This window comes from Aspergillus ibericus, assembly GCF_003184845.1.
Source record: "Aspergillus ibericus CBS 121593 unplaced genomic scaffold BO80scaffold_15, whole genome shotgun sequence".
Taxonomy (NCBI): domain Eukaryota; kingdom Fungi; phylum Ascomycota; class Eurotiomycetes; order Eurotiales; family Aspergillaceae; genus Aspergillus; species Aspergillus ibericus.
Window position 1 is genome coordinate 1 of NW_020292113.1, and position 15404 is coordinate 15404.

Genomic DNA, 15404 nt, shown 5'->3' on the forward strand with positions numbered 1-15404 from the left:
AGAGAGCAAATAGTTGAATGAGATGAGAGGGGAAGGGGGATGGGAGGATTCAGGGTCAATAGAAGAATGGTATTTGTTGAGGTGCCTGGTTGGCCGGTAGGCGAGGATCACGTGTTCCGATCACGTTGGCCACCACCAAGGCGTTCTTCTTCTTCCTTCCGGCCGTAGCCTAGATAGCCAATACAAGCAACATCTTCACCTTCCCTGAGCCGTAGCTCACAACAGTATTTGTAAAAGAATACTATCTAAAGCGGATGCATGCATACAGTATAGAGGTATCTAGATTAACGATAACCATCCAATAGCACGAATTCAAAACAGCCAATGTTACCCAACATACAGCCCAGTGCAACCATCCCTATATCCACGAAAAATACACAGGGCCACGATCGATCACGGCAAATCAGGAATCCCATTGGCCGACGCAGGCCCCGGTGGCGGATTCGTATCATCGAAATAGTGATCTTCATAAAATAGCCTCCATCCTCGATTTCCCGCACCATGGGCATTCGGGTCATATTGAAATATAGCGTGTCGTCTCCATGGCTGATCGGCAATGGGGTCGGGCTGGCCCCGCCTGGGGTTGACGGGTATATACATCCATGTAGCGATTGGCACTCCGGGCAGAAGATTCTGGTTGAACAAGGTTCTCAATTGGGTCAACTTGCCTCGATAGATCGCGGAGGTATATACCCTTATCCCTCTTCGGGGATGCATAATATATACCCGCGTGTCGTCATCCGGGCGGTTGAACAGTGCTGGGTTGAAGGCTGGGCCGATGCCCTGTTGCGGTTGACGACCCGCAATAAAGTTGAGGACGCGTCTCGGGAAATAATAGTTGCTTGACCAACTTTCCTCTTCCCAATAATGTCCCTAGAAAAAATGTAAGCCAAACGTGTGCCACGGACCGGGGGGAGGGGAAAGAATGATACCATGTAGACCGCTCTCTTAGACACCACGGTGACAATGGTACAGCCGACTAGGCCATCGGTGCCAATTTGGAAGGGAGCACTTCCGAATTCCGTCTGTCGAGCAACAGAAGCATCTGTACTTTTCTTGCCGACGAACTGTATAAGTCCCGTGGGGTTCCCGAAATACGTGTCTACGGTGTTCGGGTCTGTTTGTTGTGGAAGGTATTCACGAATTCGAGCAAGGGTCATGGATTCGAACACACGTTTCTCGAGAGCCGCCTCTCCGACGGAGTGATATGCTGGATCATCAACATCATCATCATCCACTGTGCTATTGAGGTACATCTGGCCTGTGTCCAAGCGGTCTGAGCAACCATTCTGAGATGAATCGGATGCAGCACATTAATGGCCGGCATGTCGGAACATCAGGGTCGTCGTCCGACAGGCTTGCACCACATTGAGGGTCACTATAGAATATTAGATGAAGAAGCTGAGCGGAGGAGAACACGCACACTCCAGAATATAACAGCTGGGTTTTGTTGTCCGGGCGTCCCAAGGACACTGCCCCAAAGACATCAACCGGAGAGTCAGGAGAGTATATCCTAGCGCTACTGATTGCCCAGAAGAGCACCAATGAGATGCAAAGCATCCCCTTCGAGTAGGGTACCATGTCGCTTGGCTTGCACAAATCTGTCGAGTGCTAGAATAGCGACGGGGGAGGGGAAACTAAATAAACCAAATTCCAGATGGTCAATTTCCCGGCCACCCCGACAGCCCTTCTCGTGATCATGAACTATTGGGGTGGAAAGGAAAAGATAAGGGGGTGCGCTGGCTTATGCGAAAAAGACCTTCGAAATTGGGTTGCCTACACTAAATTGACTAACGGGTAGGAGCTCTTGCGAATTAGGGTATAGCATGTCTGGGATGGTGGTACAACCCCATGCATGCAATCTTCAAAAGCCTAGTGCTATCAGGCCTGACGATGAACCAATGGTGCGTTCCTACACAGTTAAGTCTCGTTGAGATTATTTGAAATTACTCTTGTTGCTCTATCATGTCTCACATTCGAATTACTCGGATATTCTTCGGATGCTGATAGCCACCGACTTTCCCTACCCAATCCTGCCAACAACTGGTCTCCGGGCGTCGGGGCCTCTGCGCATGATACCATAAAAGGGATGGCTTTTTTCCTTCCACCAATTTTTTCGGGGTTCTTCCGGGAATTCAACGGTCCCTAACTCACTAATAAGTCCGCGGAGACGCAAACTATCCAACTGAGGCATAGCCGTAGACAGAAGTTCAAGCAGACAATCAAATCTACCTTCACCATAGAGGTCCATTCCGTCAATGCTCAAATACACCAACCCGGGAATCTTGCGGAAAAAGGACAGGACTCCGGTCTCGGACGCTCGGATACGCTTCAAGGTACACTTCTTTAAAATTAGGAACTCACAGACTTCTGCAATCCGATTGAAGAAAAGCAATTCTTCCACAACCGCGCTCGTTTCTTCGACATCGTCATACTCCCAGACAAGATGCAGTTCCTCCAGTGTAGGGCAAAGGTTCAACAGATCACAGAGTGACCGGGTGTTTTGTCGGGCCTCGTCGTAGGTCAACGGTAATCGTGTCTCGGTGTCAAAATCGAACCCGCGTAAACAGTGCCCCATACTCAGGCATAGTTTCTTGCATTGCCGAAGGGAGGTCGATAGGCCCGCTGTGCCGCGGGATAAAGCCGTCGTGATTTCGCTGAAACCCAAGCTACACCAGCTCCCGTGGTGGTGATCATAGGCATCGGCGAACAAATCCAACGACTGAATGGGTAGTCCAGTGCTCCCGAGGGCTGACATGACTACATGGAACAATTTGGTTGTGGCCTCCCTGTCCGCATAGAGCAGCCCGGCTGGGTCGGACCCCTGGATCTGGAGGGAGATGGACAACCGACCACCGTGTGGAGCTCGATCTCGGATATTTTCCATCCCTTGCGCTAGCAGTTGGGATAGCTGGAGCGTATCATCTGGGTCCTCGGTTCTGGTTTGTCCAATCGTTTGGTCGAGAAAGTCATACAGAGTAAGCTGTTGGAGCCAGAGGCCGAGCTGCCCGGGCTGGGTGACGCGAACAAACTGCTCCAGCGAGGCTGGGGTAATCTGCAACTTCTTGGAAGAGAAATAGGTCCGAAAGGTAGCATTGGTAGACTTGAATGAGACGGTGCGTGTAGTCAGGCGCAGAGCGCAGATGTCTTGGAAGTCGAGGCAACTAACGATTGCCTCAATCAACTCGGCCGGCAAACCTTCCAGAGTCACCGACGCCATGATCGAAGCGAAGAACGGGGAGATTCTTTGTTTGAGCAGGAGAAAATGAGGGATAGTTCATGGGGGGGGATTAAATATGGCTAGTGAATCTTAGCGACTCTTGGCGGTTACATCGGGCGGTTTGCATATTGCTCCGGCGGGGTCCCTGACGCTCGGGCCCGAGATATCAAGCCTACGGCAGTTAATAGCAGCCATCCTGCAAATGCATTGAAGTGCTTTTACCGCCTAATCTACCGCATTCTTAAAAGGAACTAGAATGACACTATATATAGAATCCTAATTATATTCTTTTATCTATCATATTTTCTTTCATTAATCTTGAGTTTTTTAAGACTGAGATTATTAGTTTATTCTATTAGAATTATTCAGCTAGTGATATCGCTTTAATTATTTAGGAGAAATACTATATTAAAATTCATAAATATATAATTTAAAGCCAATTAAGTAGTTGGGGTATTAGTAAGTGTAATTATATAATTATTATTAATTCTTTCTTATATAATTATCTTAAGGAGCTGTTCTACTAATAATATTTTTTAGATTCTAAGCTTCTATATACTTTATATAAAGAAGGTTATATAATCTTTAAATAAATACTTTGATAGATATATACAAAGTAAGATTTTATCTAATAAATAAATAATCCCAGTATATAATAAATCTAGGAAGATAAAGTTATAAAATATCTATTTAAAGTATATAATAAAAGAACAATCCAAGACTATAAATAGAATCTTTTATTTATTTATATATATAATAAATATCTTTTTATTCTATAGTCTATTTTTATATACTATCTCTAGCTTTAAAAACTTTAGCTAACTAAGCTTTATTATCTATAGATAATAATTATTTAATATTTATTATATGATTGTACCTCTTACTATATAATAATAAAAAAATAATATATAGCGATAATATAGCTTGTATATAATTCTAAAACTAGATTATATTTAATTAATAAATAGTTATATAATATTAAAATTATATAATATTTAAATTTATATAGCAATTAATGTATACTCACGATTTATAATCTAGATCTATATTAATATTAATATTTATATATTAGTTAATATTGTATGATAATATTTTAATACTATATAATAATAAAAGATTATATATAATAAAATCTAATTAAATTATAGATTAGAAATATCTATACTTGCTAAAATTTATTACTATTTTTAAAAAATATATAAGCTAGAGATCCAGCTAGAATAGTATTATATTTTTAGAATTAATATTATAAATTAAAGAATTAAGTTTTAGTAATTATAATTAAATAAATCATTTTTTTTTCAATATCGCGTATATATATATGGATTATTAAATTAAAGATTTTAATATTAATCTATATCTAGAATTATTTTAGAGCTCTATTAAAAAAGGATAATTTTTCTAAAGATTTTATTCTAGATTAGATTACTTTATATATTATTTATATATTTATTCTCTAATTTTAGATCCCATTCTATGTACAGAGCTAGAATCATTATAATATATAAAAATAATTAGAAAAACTATATATTATTTCTAGTTAATTATATATAAATTATAATCATCTAGAGAATATAATTAATTATAAATTTATTATATATAAGGAGATACTTCAGTAGTTATAAAACTTTATATAAAATTAAAATATAGATAAATATTTTTTAATTAAGACTCTCTAGTAATGCTAAACTATACTTTAAAATATAAACTTTAATCTTAAAAAATTATTACTAGTTCTTTCTAAGGAAGCAGAAGAAGTTCTTTTTTATATAATTTATTTTAGATTATATTAATAAATAATAATATATATAAAATTATATATTAAATTATTTTTAGGTTTATCTAAGATACCAACTAGAGCCTTTAATTAAATTAAATAATAAAAATTAAAATAATTATCTAAAAATTTTATATATTTTTTATTTATTATTTTTCTTACTTTACCATTATTTTAAAGATTTAAAGTTATATATTTCTGGCTTTATATGAGAGTAACTATCTTCTTTTCTTATTATCTAATTTATAATAGTTTTTTTATAATTAAAGTTCTATTTAGTTAATAGCTTATATTATTCTAATTATTTTATATAATATTTAATTTATTATATTATTAATTCTTTACTACAACTATCCAGTCAGATTAAAAAATTTAGATAAATATATATAGAGATTAATCTTACTATATTTTCTAAATTATAATTTTTATAATCTATTTTATTTATTTTATTTATTTTATTATTTAGTAGCTCTTCTCGTACGCTATTATTTAGAGAAAATATTTATTAAAATATTTTATTATAAAAAAAGACATAAGGTCTAGTTAAACTTAAAGTAATTATTTATTTCTATCTATATCTCATACAGAATAGAGAATCTGAAAATAATAATTTATCTCTATTAGATATTCTTTAACTCTTATTAGACTTGTATAAAGCTAATATCTTTTCTTTTAAAATAAGTTTAGATTTATTTAGATAACTCTATACTTAGAATACTATATAACTTTCTTTATCAAGAATTTCTTCTAAATATTAATAATAGTAAATATATATAAGATATTAATAATAAATTCAAATTATTAATAGGTATTATACAGAAACAACTAGTTTTTATATTTTTAAAAATATAAAGTTTTATAAGAATGTATAAATTTTTAAAGAATTAATTTAATTATATTAATAAATTATATTAAATTTATATTATTATTTAACACTGTACGGTTACAGATAAAATAAATTAAATAAATATAAAGATTAAAAGAAAAGTTTTTAAGAGTTCTAATATCAAGGAAAAACAAGCTGTGATTAAAAATAATTTAAAAAAATTTATTATATAAAAAAATCTAAATAAAAAAAAATATTTAAATATTTTTTTTAAATATATTTTATTTTTATCTCCCTCTTTTTCTTATTATATAAGATGGAAGTATATATTTTAAAAAAATAATAAGAATTATATAACTAAGTACAGGCCTTTACTATTTAAAATTTAATTATATATTAGAATAATATAAAAAATTTAATATATTTATTATATTTATATTATATATTAATCTAATTTTTATTAATATATATATTTATTACTTTATTATTTATTATTTTTATTACTACTATTATTACTATTATTATTATTATTATTATTATTATAATTACTATTATTATTACCACTACTATGGCTGCGTATGTATTAAATAATTAAAATTAAATAATTAAACTTCTTTTCTTTATTTTAATAATTTTAATATATATATATATTATATATACATATACAGGGAGCAAAACAGAATATAAAAATTAATATTATAATATAATTTTATATAGTTTTTTTTTTACTAATAATTATAGCTGCAGTTTTTTTCTTTATAATATATAGAAATATTTTATCTATACATATAAGTAGTTTTTATTTAAATAAAATCTAGTACTCTCTACAGGGATATTAAAACTATTAAATTTATATATCTATAATTATATATAAAAAGTAGTAATTATTATAAATAATTAAAATATTAAATTCCATCACAGCTAGATCCAAGCTTAATAATTTAAGATTTATTAGTTTTTATATATAAATATTTACTTTATTTAATCCTGTGGAAGTTGTCTTCTTTCTCTATATATAAAATACTATAATTATTTAGATATAATAATTTTTTTCTTATGTTGCTACTTACTTAGTATATAGGAAGAAATATATACTAACTATAAATAGTCTGATAAGAGATTAGAATACTCTATATAGGATGAGATATAAATAAATATATAAAAGAATATTAGTATTACTATTATAAACAGGAAACTGATAGGTGGAATTATATATAATCTTATTCTTATAAATAAGAAAGAAAAATATAACAGAAATTAGCTAATCCTCATAGAGGAGGCTGGGAATAAGAATAATCCTATTATTTTATAAATATATATAATTTATTAATACTAATATTAGCACCAGCACTAGCACTTCCAGTTGTACGGGCCCTATATATAATACTTGAGTAAGACTTGTATCTCTATATAGTGTTTAAGACTAGTAGCTATTTAAATAGTAAAGTTAAGTAAGTTATATGTATAGCTTTATTAGGTAAGATTAACCAATCTAATAGACTTTATATTGATTCTGCCGGTAGTAAATACCAAAAAATTGTATTTGCAGGATGGCCGCTATTAACTGCCGTACAAGCCTTTTGCAACGTGCATTGGCTGGATTCTGAGACATTTGCCAAGACCAATTGATCAGGGTTTAATTACCGTCAAAGGACATGTGCAGTGGGCATTAGCCAAGCGGCTCTGAGGCAAGCCAACCCTTATCAGCTGTTCGAGCCATGGCTCCTTTGGTGTCTTTTCACCAAACTAGGTAGCTGGCTATCCCGATTGCGATGCTGTCTCGACAAGGGTGTCGCTCCATCTCGGGTGCTGCGGTCGTCGCCAGCCACACGACTGAGACCCCTGATCCATGAGGCCTTTGTTTGAATGGACCCTTCCAGGCTCTGGTTAGAGGACCCAGGACCCTGGACAAAGAAACGCCCTGAACTAAGGCATTCACTAGATGCCACGATGTCACATTGAGCGGAAATGAGCACAGCATCCGCCACATCCGGAATCGTATGTTCCGAAAGTTATCAGTTGTTCTCGATGGTGCTCAGCTTAGAGCGAGCGAGTTCGCGCCTGGTTGAGCATTGGGATGGATATCCACGCGGTATCCTTGGTTCCAGTAGCTCCAACTCTTCGAGAGACACAGGCAGCGAAATGCGTCCGTGTCTTCGAACGATAGCAATCGTGGTCAAATCAGCATCGGTCATATCATTTATCACCGCTCTTTGTGGCGTCGTGGTGGTTTCACATCTCCTCAACCTGAACAGCGGGTTTGAGAGTCTCAGTTTCATCATGAGTAGTCTCAGAAGCAGTTGTTTGTGACCAAACAAGACGATCTATATAATGACCGAACATCACCACCGGCTACTCTGGGTTTGTACCAAACAAGGTCCAAAATGGTTGGCTCTACGAGAGGCCAGTGGTGGCCTTATCTTCCTGTGTATCTTGCAATCCTATACTCCCTTGTTCCTGCCGTTCATGCCATCTCTTTCCCATGGCGGCTGGTCCAGCGCGCTACCGAGACCACTACGGGTAGTGCCTCAGCAACCTCTACCCAGACCATCGCCTTTTCCTCCGCCGTGGTCATCGAATCCCGCGTTTCAGCTCAGCTGTCTCAGCTCGCGAGTGTTCCTCCGATCCCGCTGCCCACCACGATCGCCGACTACGAGACCTGGACCCAGGTAGCGAGTCGGATGCCTCCCTTGCAAACAAACGGCGTGGCAGAAGACACCATGGCCATGGTGGCTGCCGTGCGAGACACCATCAAGACCGAGTCTGATTCAGGAGTCACGGTTCAGGGCCTGGCCGGGCGCGATGCCACGCTGAGAGTCATGATCGTGGGCGACTCCATGACCCAGGGCCAACAGGGGGATTACACCTGGCGCTATCGGATCTGGGAGTGGTTCGTAGCGCAGGGCATCGCCGTCGACTTGGTGGGACCCTACACGGGGACAGTCCAGCCGGACCCTCCTGCACCCCCGGCACCGCCGCCTCTCTACGGGCAACAGACCGCATCCTCCCAGCCCAAGACGAGCGGTGGTTATGCGGCGGACGTGTCGGCAGATTTTGATAAAGACCATTTTGCGGTCTGGGGCCGTGCGGCGGCGGTGGATAAGGGCTTGATTCACGATGTCCTCAGTGCCCATCCGGCTGACATGATGTTGTTGATGCTCGGATTCAACGACATGGGATGGTTCTACAGTGACGCTGCTGGTACTCTCGACAGTATTCACACCATCGTTAGCAACGCCCGCGCGGTCAACCTGAACCTCCAATTCGCCATTGCCAATGTCCCCCAGCGGAGCTTCATCGGAGGCCGGGAAGATCTTCCCATCAGCACCAATATCTATAACGGACTGTTGCGCGACGCAATTCCGGAATGGAGTACTACCGATTCACCGATCCATCTGGTCGAGCTACAGGAGAACTACGACTGCGAGCCTAGCGCATGTCCTGTGGGCTATGACGGACTCCATCCTACTGCCAAGGGCGAGTATGAGATAGCCCGCGCGTTCAGTCTCACTCTGGTGAACGACTTCAAGCTTGGCAGTGCTCCTTTGTCCATTCCCGATAACATTCCTGCCCGGCCTCTCCCCGTCCCGTCCAACTTTCAAGTGTTTAGCAGTGCGACGGGAGTCACAGCAACATGGGATCCAGGTAAGTTCCCCCGCCTCACCCAGGTAGCGTCACTTGAAGACTAACGGACTACATCGCTAGTCTATGGCGCGTATAGCTACGATGTCTCCTCTCGGATTCAAGGGGGCATTACCGACTTCTCCTCGGGAAGCGTCGACTCAGCTCGATGGGACTCGACGTGGCCAATCGACGGCTGGGTCTACGAGGTCCAGGTACGCGCCAGCGCGGGCAACAACATCAAGGGCGACTGGACGACCGTTCTGTCCGCGACAGCCCATCCTCAGACTGCCGCTGCTCCCCAGAACGTGCTAGTTGAGGCCACCGCAACCGGGTTCGACATCTCCTGGGACCCTCCGACTGGGGCCTACACTGACTCGATCATCGAGTACAACGTGCTGTACTGGGACAAATCCCAAGACTGCACCTACATCACAGGTGGCGCGTTCACAGGCACTTCGGGACACATTGATGATCTCAGCCCGGGCCACTACTACTTCCTGGCCATTGAGACGTGGAACGCGGCCGGCGAGGGATTCCCTGGGATTGTCACTGGTGTGATACCTGGCGCTGGCACTCCATCGCCGCCCACGGATCTGACGATCGTGGCAAATGATCCGACGACAATTCATATGACCTGGAACGAGTCGGCCAACGCCGCGGGATATCGTCTGTGGAGTCGAAATGTGCACGACTCGGGCAGTGTGCTCACGGCCCAAAATGCGACGGTGGAAGCCACTTGCAGCGATCAGTATTTTCTCTTTCCCGGCACGTGGAACTACGAATGGTGTGTTAGTGCCTTCAATGGGGATATGGAATCCCCCAAGGGAAACTGTGTGGTCGCCCCCTCTCCCACGGCCAGCGGAGGCGCCACGCCCACCTGCCCTCCTCCGGCGGCCTGGTGTCCCAATGGCGGGGGGTACAGCGGCGGGGGTGGAGGCAGCGCCGGTGGCGGGAGCGGCTCGGGCGGTTCCGGGGGGTCTGGCGGGTCCACCAGCACAAGCGCCCTAACGCCCGTGCCCACCGGAGATCGCACGTGGCCAGTTGTCACCAATGGGCAGTGCAAGGGTCCTGACTGTCAAGATGGGCAATGTACCGGCCTTCTGTGTGCCTCGTTCGGCTGCAGTGGAACGGGATGTCTCAATGGCATGTGCACCGGTCCCACGGACTGTGTGACCCTGGGCTGCATTGGTCCTGGATGTCAGGACGGGGTCTGCGTCTCCTCCGGCTGCATAACATCTGGCTGCGTGGGTCCCGACTGCGGTAGCAATGGAGTCTGCAGTGGATCGCGCTGCCTTGCTCTCGGCTGCTCGGGTCCGGAGTGTGGCAGCAACGGCGTCTGTACCGGTTCGAACTGCTGGGAGGGCACTTGCGGCGGTCAAGGATGTACGTCTGGCATCTGCTCGGGCAGCGGATGTACCAGCTACGATGAGTGCGCCGGCAGTGACTGTTCTCCGGGAGGAGGGACCAGCTGCACGGGCAATGACTGCAGTAGCTGTGTGGGCCAGGACTGCCACAATGGCAAGTGCACGGGAACCGACTGCAATGGATGCAAAGGTAAGGACTGCCATGACGGCCGATGCGTGGGGGACAACTGTCAAAGCTGCACGGGTCGGGACTGTGATCCGAGTGCGGGCCGCTGCATTGGCCCCCTGTGCAGTGCCTGTACCGGCACAGACTGCGTCTGCTCCAACGGACACTGTGGCTGCAAGGGCGCCCACTGCGCGGCCTGTCTCGGTCTGGGATGCGGTTGCTCGGGACTTGCCGCTCTGTTCTGCTCCTGCACGTCTCCCGGATGCAGTAGCTGTGTCGGCCGTACATGCGGTTGCTTAGGGTCTAGCTACAGTTGCTCGGGTTCGGGCTGCAGCAGTTGCAGTGGCGTGGACTGTGAATGCCTGGACCCTGAAGGATGTTTCGGCGGAACAGATACGAGTCCATCCACGACCGCCGAGCCCACCTCCTGTGCAACCAGGATGACCGTGACGGATTGCGCCGTGGGCTGCTCCATCACCAACTACGGCGACACTTCCCGTGCGACCACCTGTTTCACGACCCAATGCTCAACTGTGACCGGGTGCGAGACCCAGGGATCGACAACAACCACCGACACCACCACCAACCTATGCCCGCTGACAGTGGATGTGGGACCCACGGGAAATTGGGACCCCAATGGACCTCCGCCCACCCTGGGATCCGACAACAAATACACAGCCAGCGGTGCGGGACAGACAACGGCGCCATCGACCACAACCCCACCAACAACCGCGCCACCAACAACCAGTTCCTCGACAACCGAGCCATCCACCACCACCTCTTCTACACCCTCTCAGACAACATCCCTACCCATCCCCACCAGCAGCAACTCCAACAAGCCAACCTACTACTGCTTCAAAGACCACCACGACAGCTCCTACGCCTCATTCGACGCCACCGGCCTCGATTCCGCCGCCAGTTCCCTCTGCGGATCGGGCAATTCGCTCGCTCCGGACGGCCCACCCTACACCTACGTCTACTCCGATCCCTACGGCGCCAACGTCGTCGCGTCCCTCCAATGGGCCGATGACCAATCCGGCTGCAAGGCGGAAAAGACCTTCAAGTTGGTGAAGAAATCCGTACGTTCATCCATCTATCTATTTATGACCCTGACGCGACTAACCCAATCCCCCCTAGTGTTTGGCAACCTTCGAACAGATCAGCTCCGGGTGCGGAGAAGGTACCACCGGGAAGTACGGGGGTGGCTTTATTGCGCAAACTGATAATGGGTGCCTGGAGTGGATGGTTTATGGCCAGGCCGTGAAGAGTGAATGTAGCTGTAATGAGGATGGTTGTACGGATGATAGTCCGGCGTGTTGTGCGAATGGCACGTGTGGGACCAGTCAAGCGGCGTCGGTTGCGCGGGTGAGGGTGATTGCTCCTAGTGAGGTGGATGTTGCGTTCAGTCGACGGCTGAATTCGGTGTTGGGGGAAGGGGAGCTTATCACGCCTGCTGTTGGGCTTTGGACGTCTGCTGCGGGGGTTTGAGTGGGGGGGCGTAGGATTTGTATTATATTGGGAGGGACACTGACTTTATATGCTAACAGTACCTAATAGAGAGCATTAGATGAGCGGGTTGGCTATGATTGCCGTCAACGCTACCCATTAAGCACAGCGTCTGATACAAGACCGAACAATGCCCTTTACAACGCACTTGGATGCATGTTTGCCACTGGTATAGCCACAAACCACCCTATAAAAGCACGATGAGCACACAACATCTAGCCCCACGCCCCGATCTGATCCTTTCTCCACCAGCCCTCTCAGCGCACGCATCGTCTCCTCCACAGAACCCTACGATCCATCCGCGCCATTCCAAAGACATCATTCGTTGATACCGCCCAACACTCGGTTACATTCCTACACTAGCGCGCACACCAGCCCGATCACAGATTGGAGTGTGCCTTTCACAGTCCCAGCACGCCCGGAGGAACATTGTGACCGTGGGGGCATCCTCATGATCCTTTTCAACATACCGACGGAGAAGAGAGAGACCGGCAGTGGGTTTCTTGGGGGACATGCCATAGATGGAGGAGGTAGACCAGATGGTTGCGTTGCGCCGTTGGTGGGAACCATCTATGGACAAGCTGCTAATGTCATGGTGTGGCTGGGAGAGGAGACGAATCGGAGCAATGAGGCAATGGAAAGCATACGTCTGGCTGCTGCGGAGGATGAGGAGAATTCGGTCTATCGTCGCAAGGACCGACTTGGGCAAGATGATCCAAAAGGGTATCCGGGGGCTCCGTCTTCCCATCATGCGGCGGTTATAATGCTATTGCAACGGACGTAATTCCGGCGCATTTGGGTGAGAGCCCCCCTCGACTTGTCTACATCGGCTAAGGTATGCTTCGGGTACTCCAGGAGGTCGGCCTGGCGCGGTCAACTCTGATTGTCTGTGGTCCCGTCAGACTGAGTGGGTACACGTTTGTCTTGGGTCTGCAGGACCAGCCAGACCTAGAAGGCCTAGTTACCTCGATCGTGCCTCCCATCGAGGGTTCGATCTTCCGCTCCGCGTATCGAGCACACTCCCCTGGGACAGTCCCCTTCGGTGAGCTCATCGACAGGTATCGTACCCGCGAGGCAACCTGGAGCCATGACAAGGTCTATGCATTACTCGGCATGACCTCCGACAATCCTGATACTCCCGCGCTAAAGCCCAACTATGACCTCTCATGGAATAAGGCCTTTCAGCAGGTCATTGAATACATTATCCCAAGCGTTGTCTCCGTGACAACATGGCCGAACAGGGAGGCAGCAGTGATCAGGACCAGGGGGCACATCCTGGCCATGATCGATGCAACTAAGAAACACAACTCCACGATTAAAAGAGCTATAAAAAGTCGCCAAGCTCGTAAGCTGATGCGGCTCCTGCGGGATCACAGAGGCAGTACCCTGCTGATTACCGAAGTAATCCAGGCAGTTGTGAGAGGCTACTGGCCAGAGGGTCTGATCAAGTGCTTCATTGACTACAAAGGGCAACACCTCATCACAGAGGATATGTTCAGTGGAGTCGCTGACGCTGATCTCTGCTATGAGATGATACAACTACTACTGAAGCAACTAAATGAGAGCGTACCTAAAACAGAAGCAATTCTGGCAACCGTAGCAAGGATAAAGCGCTACGAAGGCGACAGAATTAGAAGTTTGATTCCAATAAATGGTCTTATACGTGCCTTGCTACATCATAGGGACCTGCTGTGAAGACTGCCGAGAGACCTAACTGGCCGACAAGTCATAATACAACTTTTTTTTCTTTCCTAATGGTCGCATATCCTCTTTGAGAATTTCGTTCTCGGGGAACCAATATATACAGATAGGTTCCCTACACGAGGCCGAATTCACACCGTTGGATCTGCCATTGACATTCCACACCCCGAATTTTCCTACAATCGATGGACTTAGCATATCTTCTAGGGATATGATTGACCTACTCTGGGAACAATCATGAAGTCGCGGTATATATTTCGATAAAGTCAGAGCTTACTCTGCGGATGTTCCTACGCAGGAGATCGCCGACATATAATAAGATGCAATGTGCTGGGACTCAGTGGGACTCATGGCGGCTTAAAAGGCTATACTGTCAACGCCCTGCATCCAGTGATTTTGGTTGCCTTTGGATACCAGTGGTGCGGCGATGGGTGACACAATCGACGGTTATGAGTATACCAAAATTATATATGTATATTCATTACACGTCAGCAACTTGCAGCTGGCGAACAATCCTAGCCTAGCGATATATCTCCCAGTTCTGATCGCTTACGATTATAGCAGGCTGTGCTGCACGATTCTTTCCAACTATCTACATAGGCATACTTTGGTCATATATCTCTCGTTTTGACTGCCACTCGACACAGAACGAGACACTTGCATGGCTTGGGCAGAGAACCTGTAGAACGTGCTATCGGTGTGTTATTGATGACTATGAGGACAAGACATGACATGGAACAAGAGAGAGTAAACCAAACAGTGGGCATTCCATCTGCGAATTGGCTCAACTCGCTTCACTTGACTATATGCTATGCCTTCCGACTCTGAGAGGTGGAAAATCAGCCACAAAGGTAAGCGAGGCTAGACTTCTGACCATCCTGTTGTAACTACCACCCAGCTATGAAACTACTTCCCCTACTTCTCCCGTGTTCTCAACTTCCTCGCAGCTACTGTCTTGAGCTGCTCGAATCCGTCTGGACATGCAGAGACACCGCAGTGGACCCAGATCTACCCGTTTCCTGACTTGAAATCACCACGAGACTCTCGAGTTGTAACTATCCCATACAGCCTTCAGACAATGGCTCCGGAGACACCAGATGACCCGAGTCTCGACATGATTCGAGCCAACTCTGTCGGGAGAGGATACGAGACATAAAGGAAAATTACGAAGACGAGCGATATCTTGACAGGTGGCTGGATGCTCTAGAACGGAGTCTTGC

General features: G+C 44.4%; 5 protein-coding genes across 5 annotated transcripts; 2 read left to right on the forward strand and 3 right to left on the reverse strand.

The window, feature by feature from the left end:
• Positions 1 to 241: 241 nt before the first annotated feature.
• BO80DRAFT_472925 (uncharacterized protein) lies at positions 242 to 1256 on the reverse strand (the record flags this gene model as incomplete). Its single annotated transcript, XM_025723154.1, has 2 exons — positions 242 to 873; positions 933 to 1256. The coding sequence occupies 2 exons, from the start codon at positions 1254 to 1256 to the stop codon at positions 394 to 396; spliced, it is 804 nt and encodes a 267-aa protein (XP_025576133.1). The 3' UTR covers positions 242 to 393.
• A 698-nt stretch (positions 1257 to 1954) lies between these two features.
• Positions 1955 to 3246, reverse strand: BO80DRAFT_424183 (uncharacterized protein). The gene has a single exon (XM_025719224.1). It carries the CDS (start codon positions 3218 to 3220, stop codon positions 2024 to 2026), a length of 1197 nt encoding a protein of 398 aa, XP_025576134.1. The 5' UTR covers positions 3221 to 3246; the 3' UTR covers positions 1955 to 2023.
• Positions 3247 to 8492: 5246 nt separating this feature from the next.
• Positions 8493 to 12551, forward strand: BO80DRAFT_379663 (uncharacterized protein). Its single transcript, XM_025716779.1, has 3 exons — positions 8493 to 9468; positions 9529 to 12056; positions 12115 to 12551. Exons 1-3 carry the CDS (start codon positions 8505 to 8507, stop codon positions 12463 to 12465), a joined length of 3843 nt encoding a protein of 1280 aa, XP_025576135.1. The 5' UTR covers positions 8493 to 8504; the 3' UTR covers positions 12466 to 12551.
• Positions 12552 to 12829: 278 nt separating this feature from the next.
• BO80DRAFT_444069 (uncharacterized protein) lies at positions 12830 to 13231 on the reverse strand (the record flags this gene model as incomplete). Its single annotated transcript, XM_025721406.1, has 1 exon — positions 12830 to 13231. The coding sequence occupies one exon, from the start codon at positions 13229 to 13231 to the stop codon at positions 12830 to 12832; it is 402 nt and encodes a 133-aa protein (XP_025576136.1).
• Positions 13232 to 13320: 89 nt separating this feature from the next.
• BO80DRAFT_444070 (uncharacterized protein) lies at positions 13321 to 14178 on the forward strand (the record flags this gene model as incomplete). Its single annotated transcript, XM_025721407.1, has 1 exon — positions 13321 to 14178. The coding sequence occupies one exon, from the start codon at positions 13321 to 13323 to the stop codon at positions 14176 to 14178; it is 858 nt and encodes a 285-aa protein (XP_025576137.1).
• Positions 14179 to 15404: the final 1226 nt, after the last annotated feature.

Bases quoted from the DNA above. Each gene is read 5' to 3' on its own strand.
- BO80DRAFT_424183 (XM_025719224.1), bottom strand. From the start codon at position 3,220: ATGGCGTCGGTGACTCTGGAAGGTTTGCCGGCCGAGTTGATTGAGGCA.
- BO80DRAFT_379663 (XM_025716779.1), top strand. From the start codon at position 8,505: ATGCCTCCCTTGCAAACAAACGGCGTGGCAGAAGACACCATGGCCATG. The intron at 9,469-9,528 runs GTAAGTTCCCCC...CTACATCGCTAG, and splicing joins CACAGCAACATGGGATCCAG to TCTATGGCGCGTATAGCTAC. The intron at 12,057-12,114 runs GTACGTTCATCC...AATCCCCCCTAG, and splicing joins TCAAGTTGGTGAAGAAATCC to TGTTTGGCAACCTTCGAACA.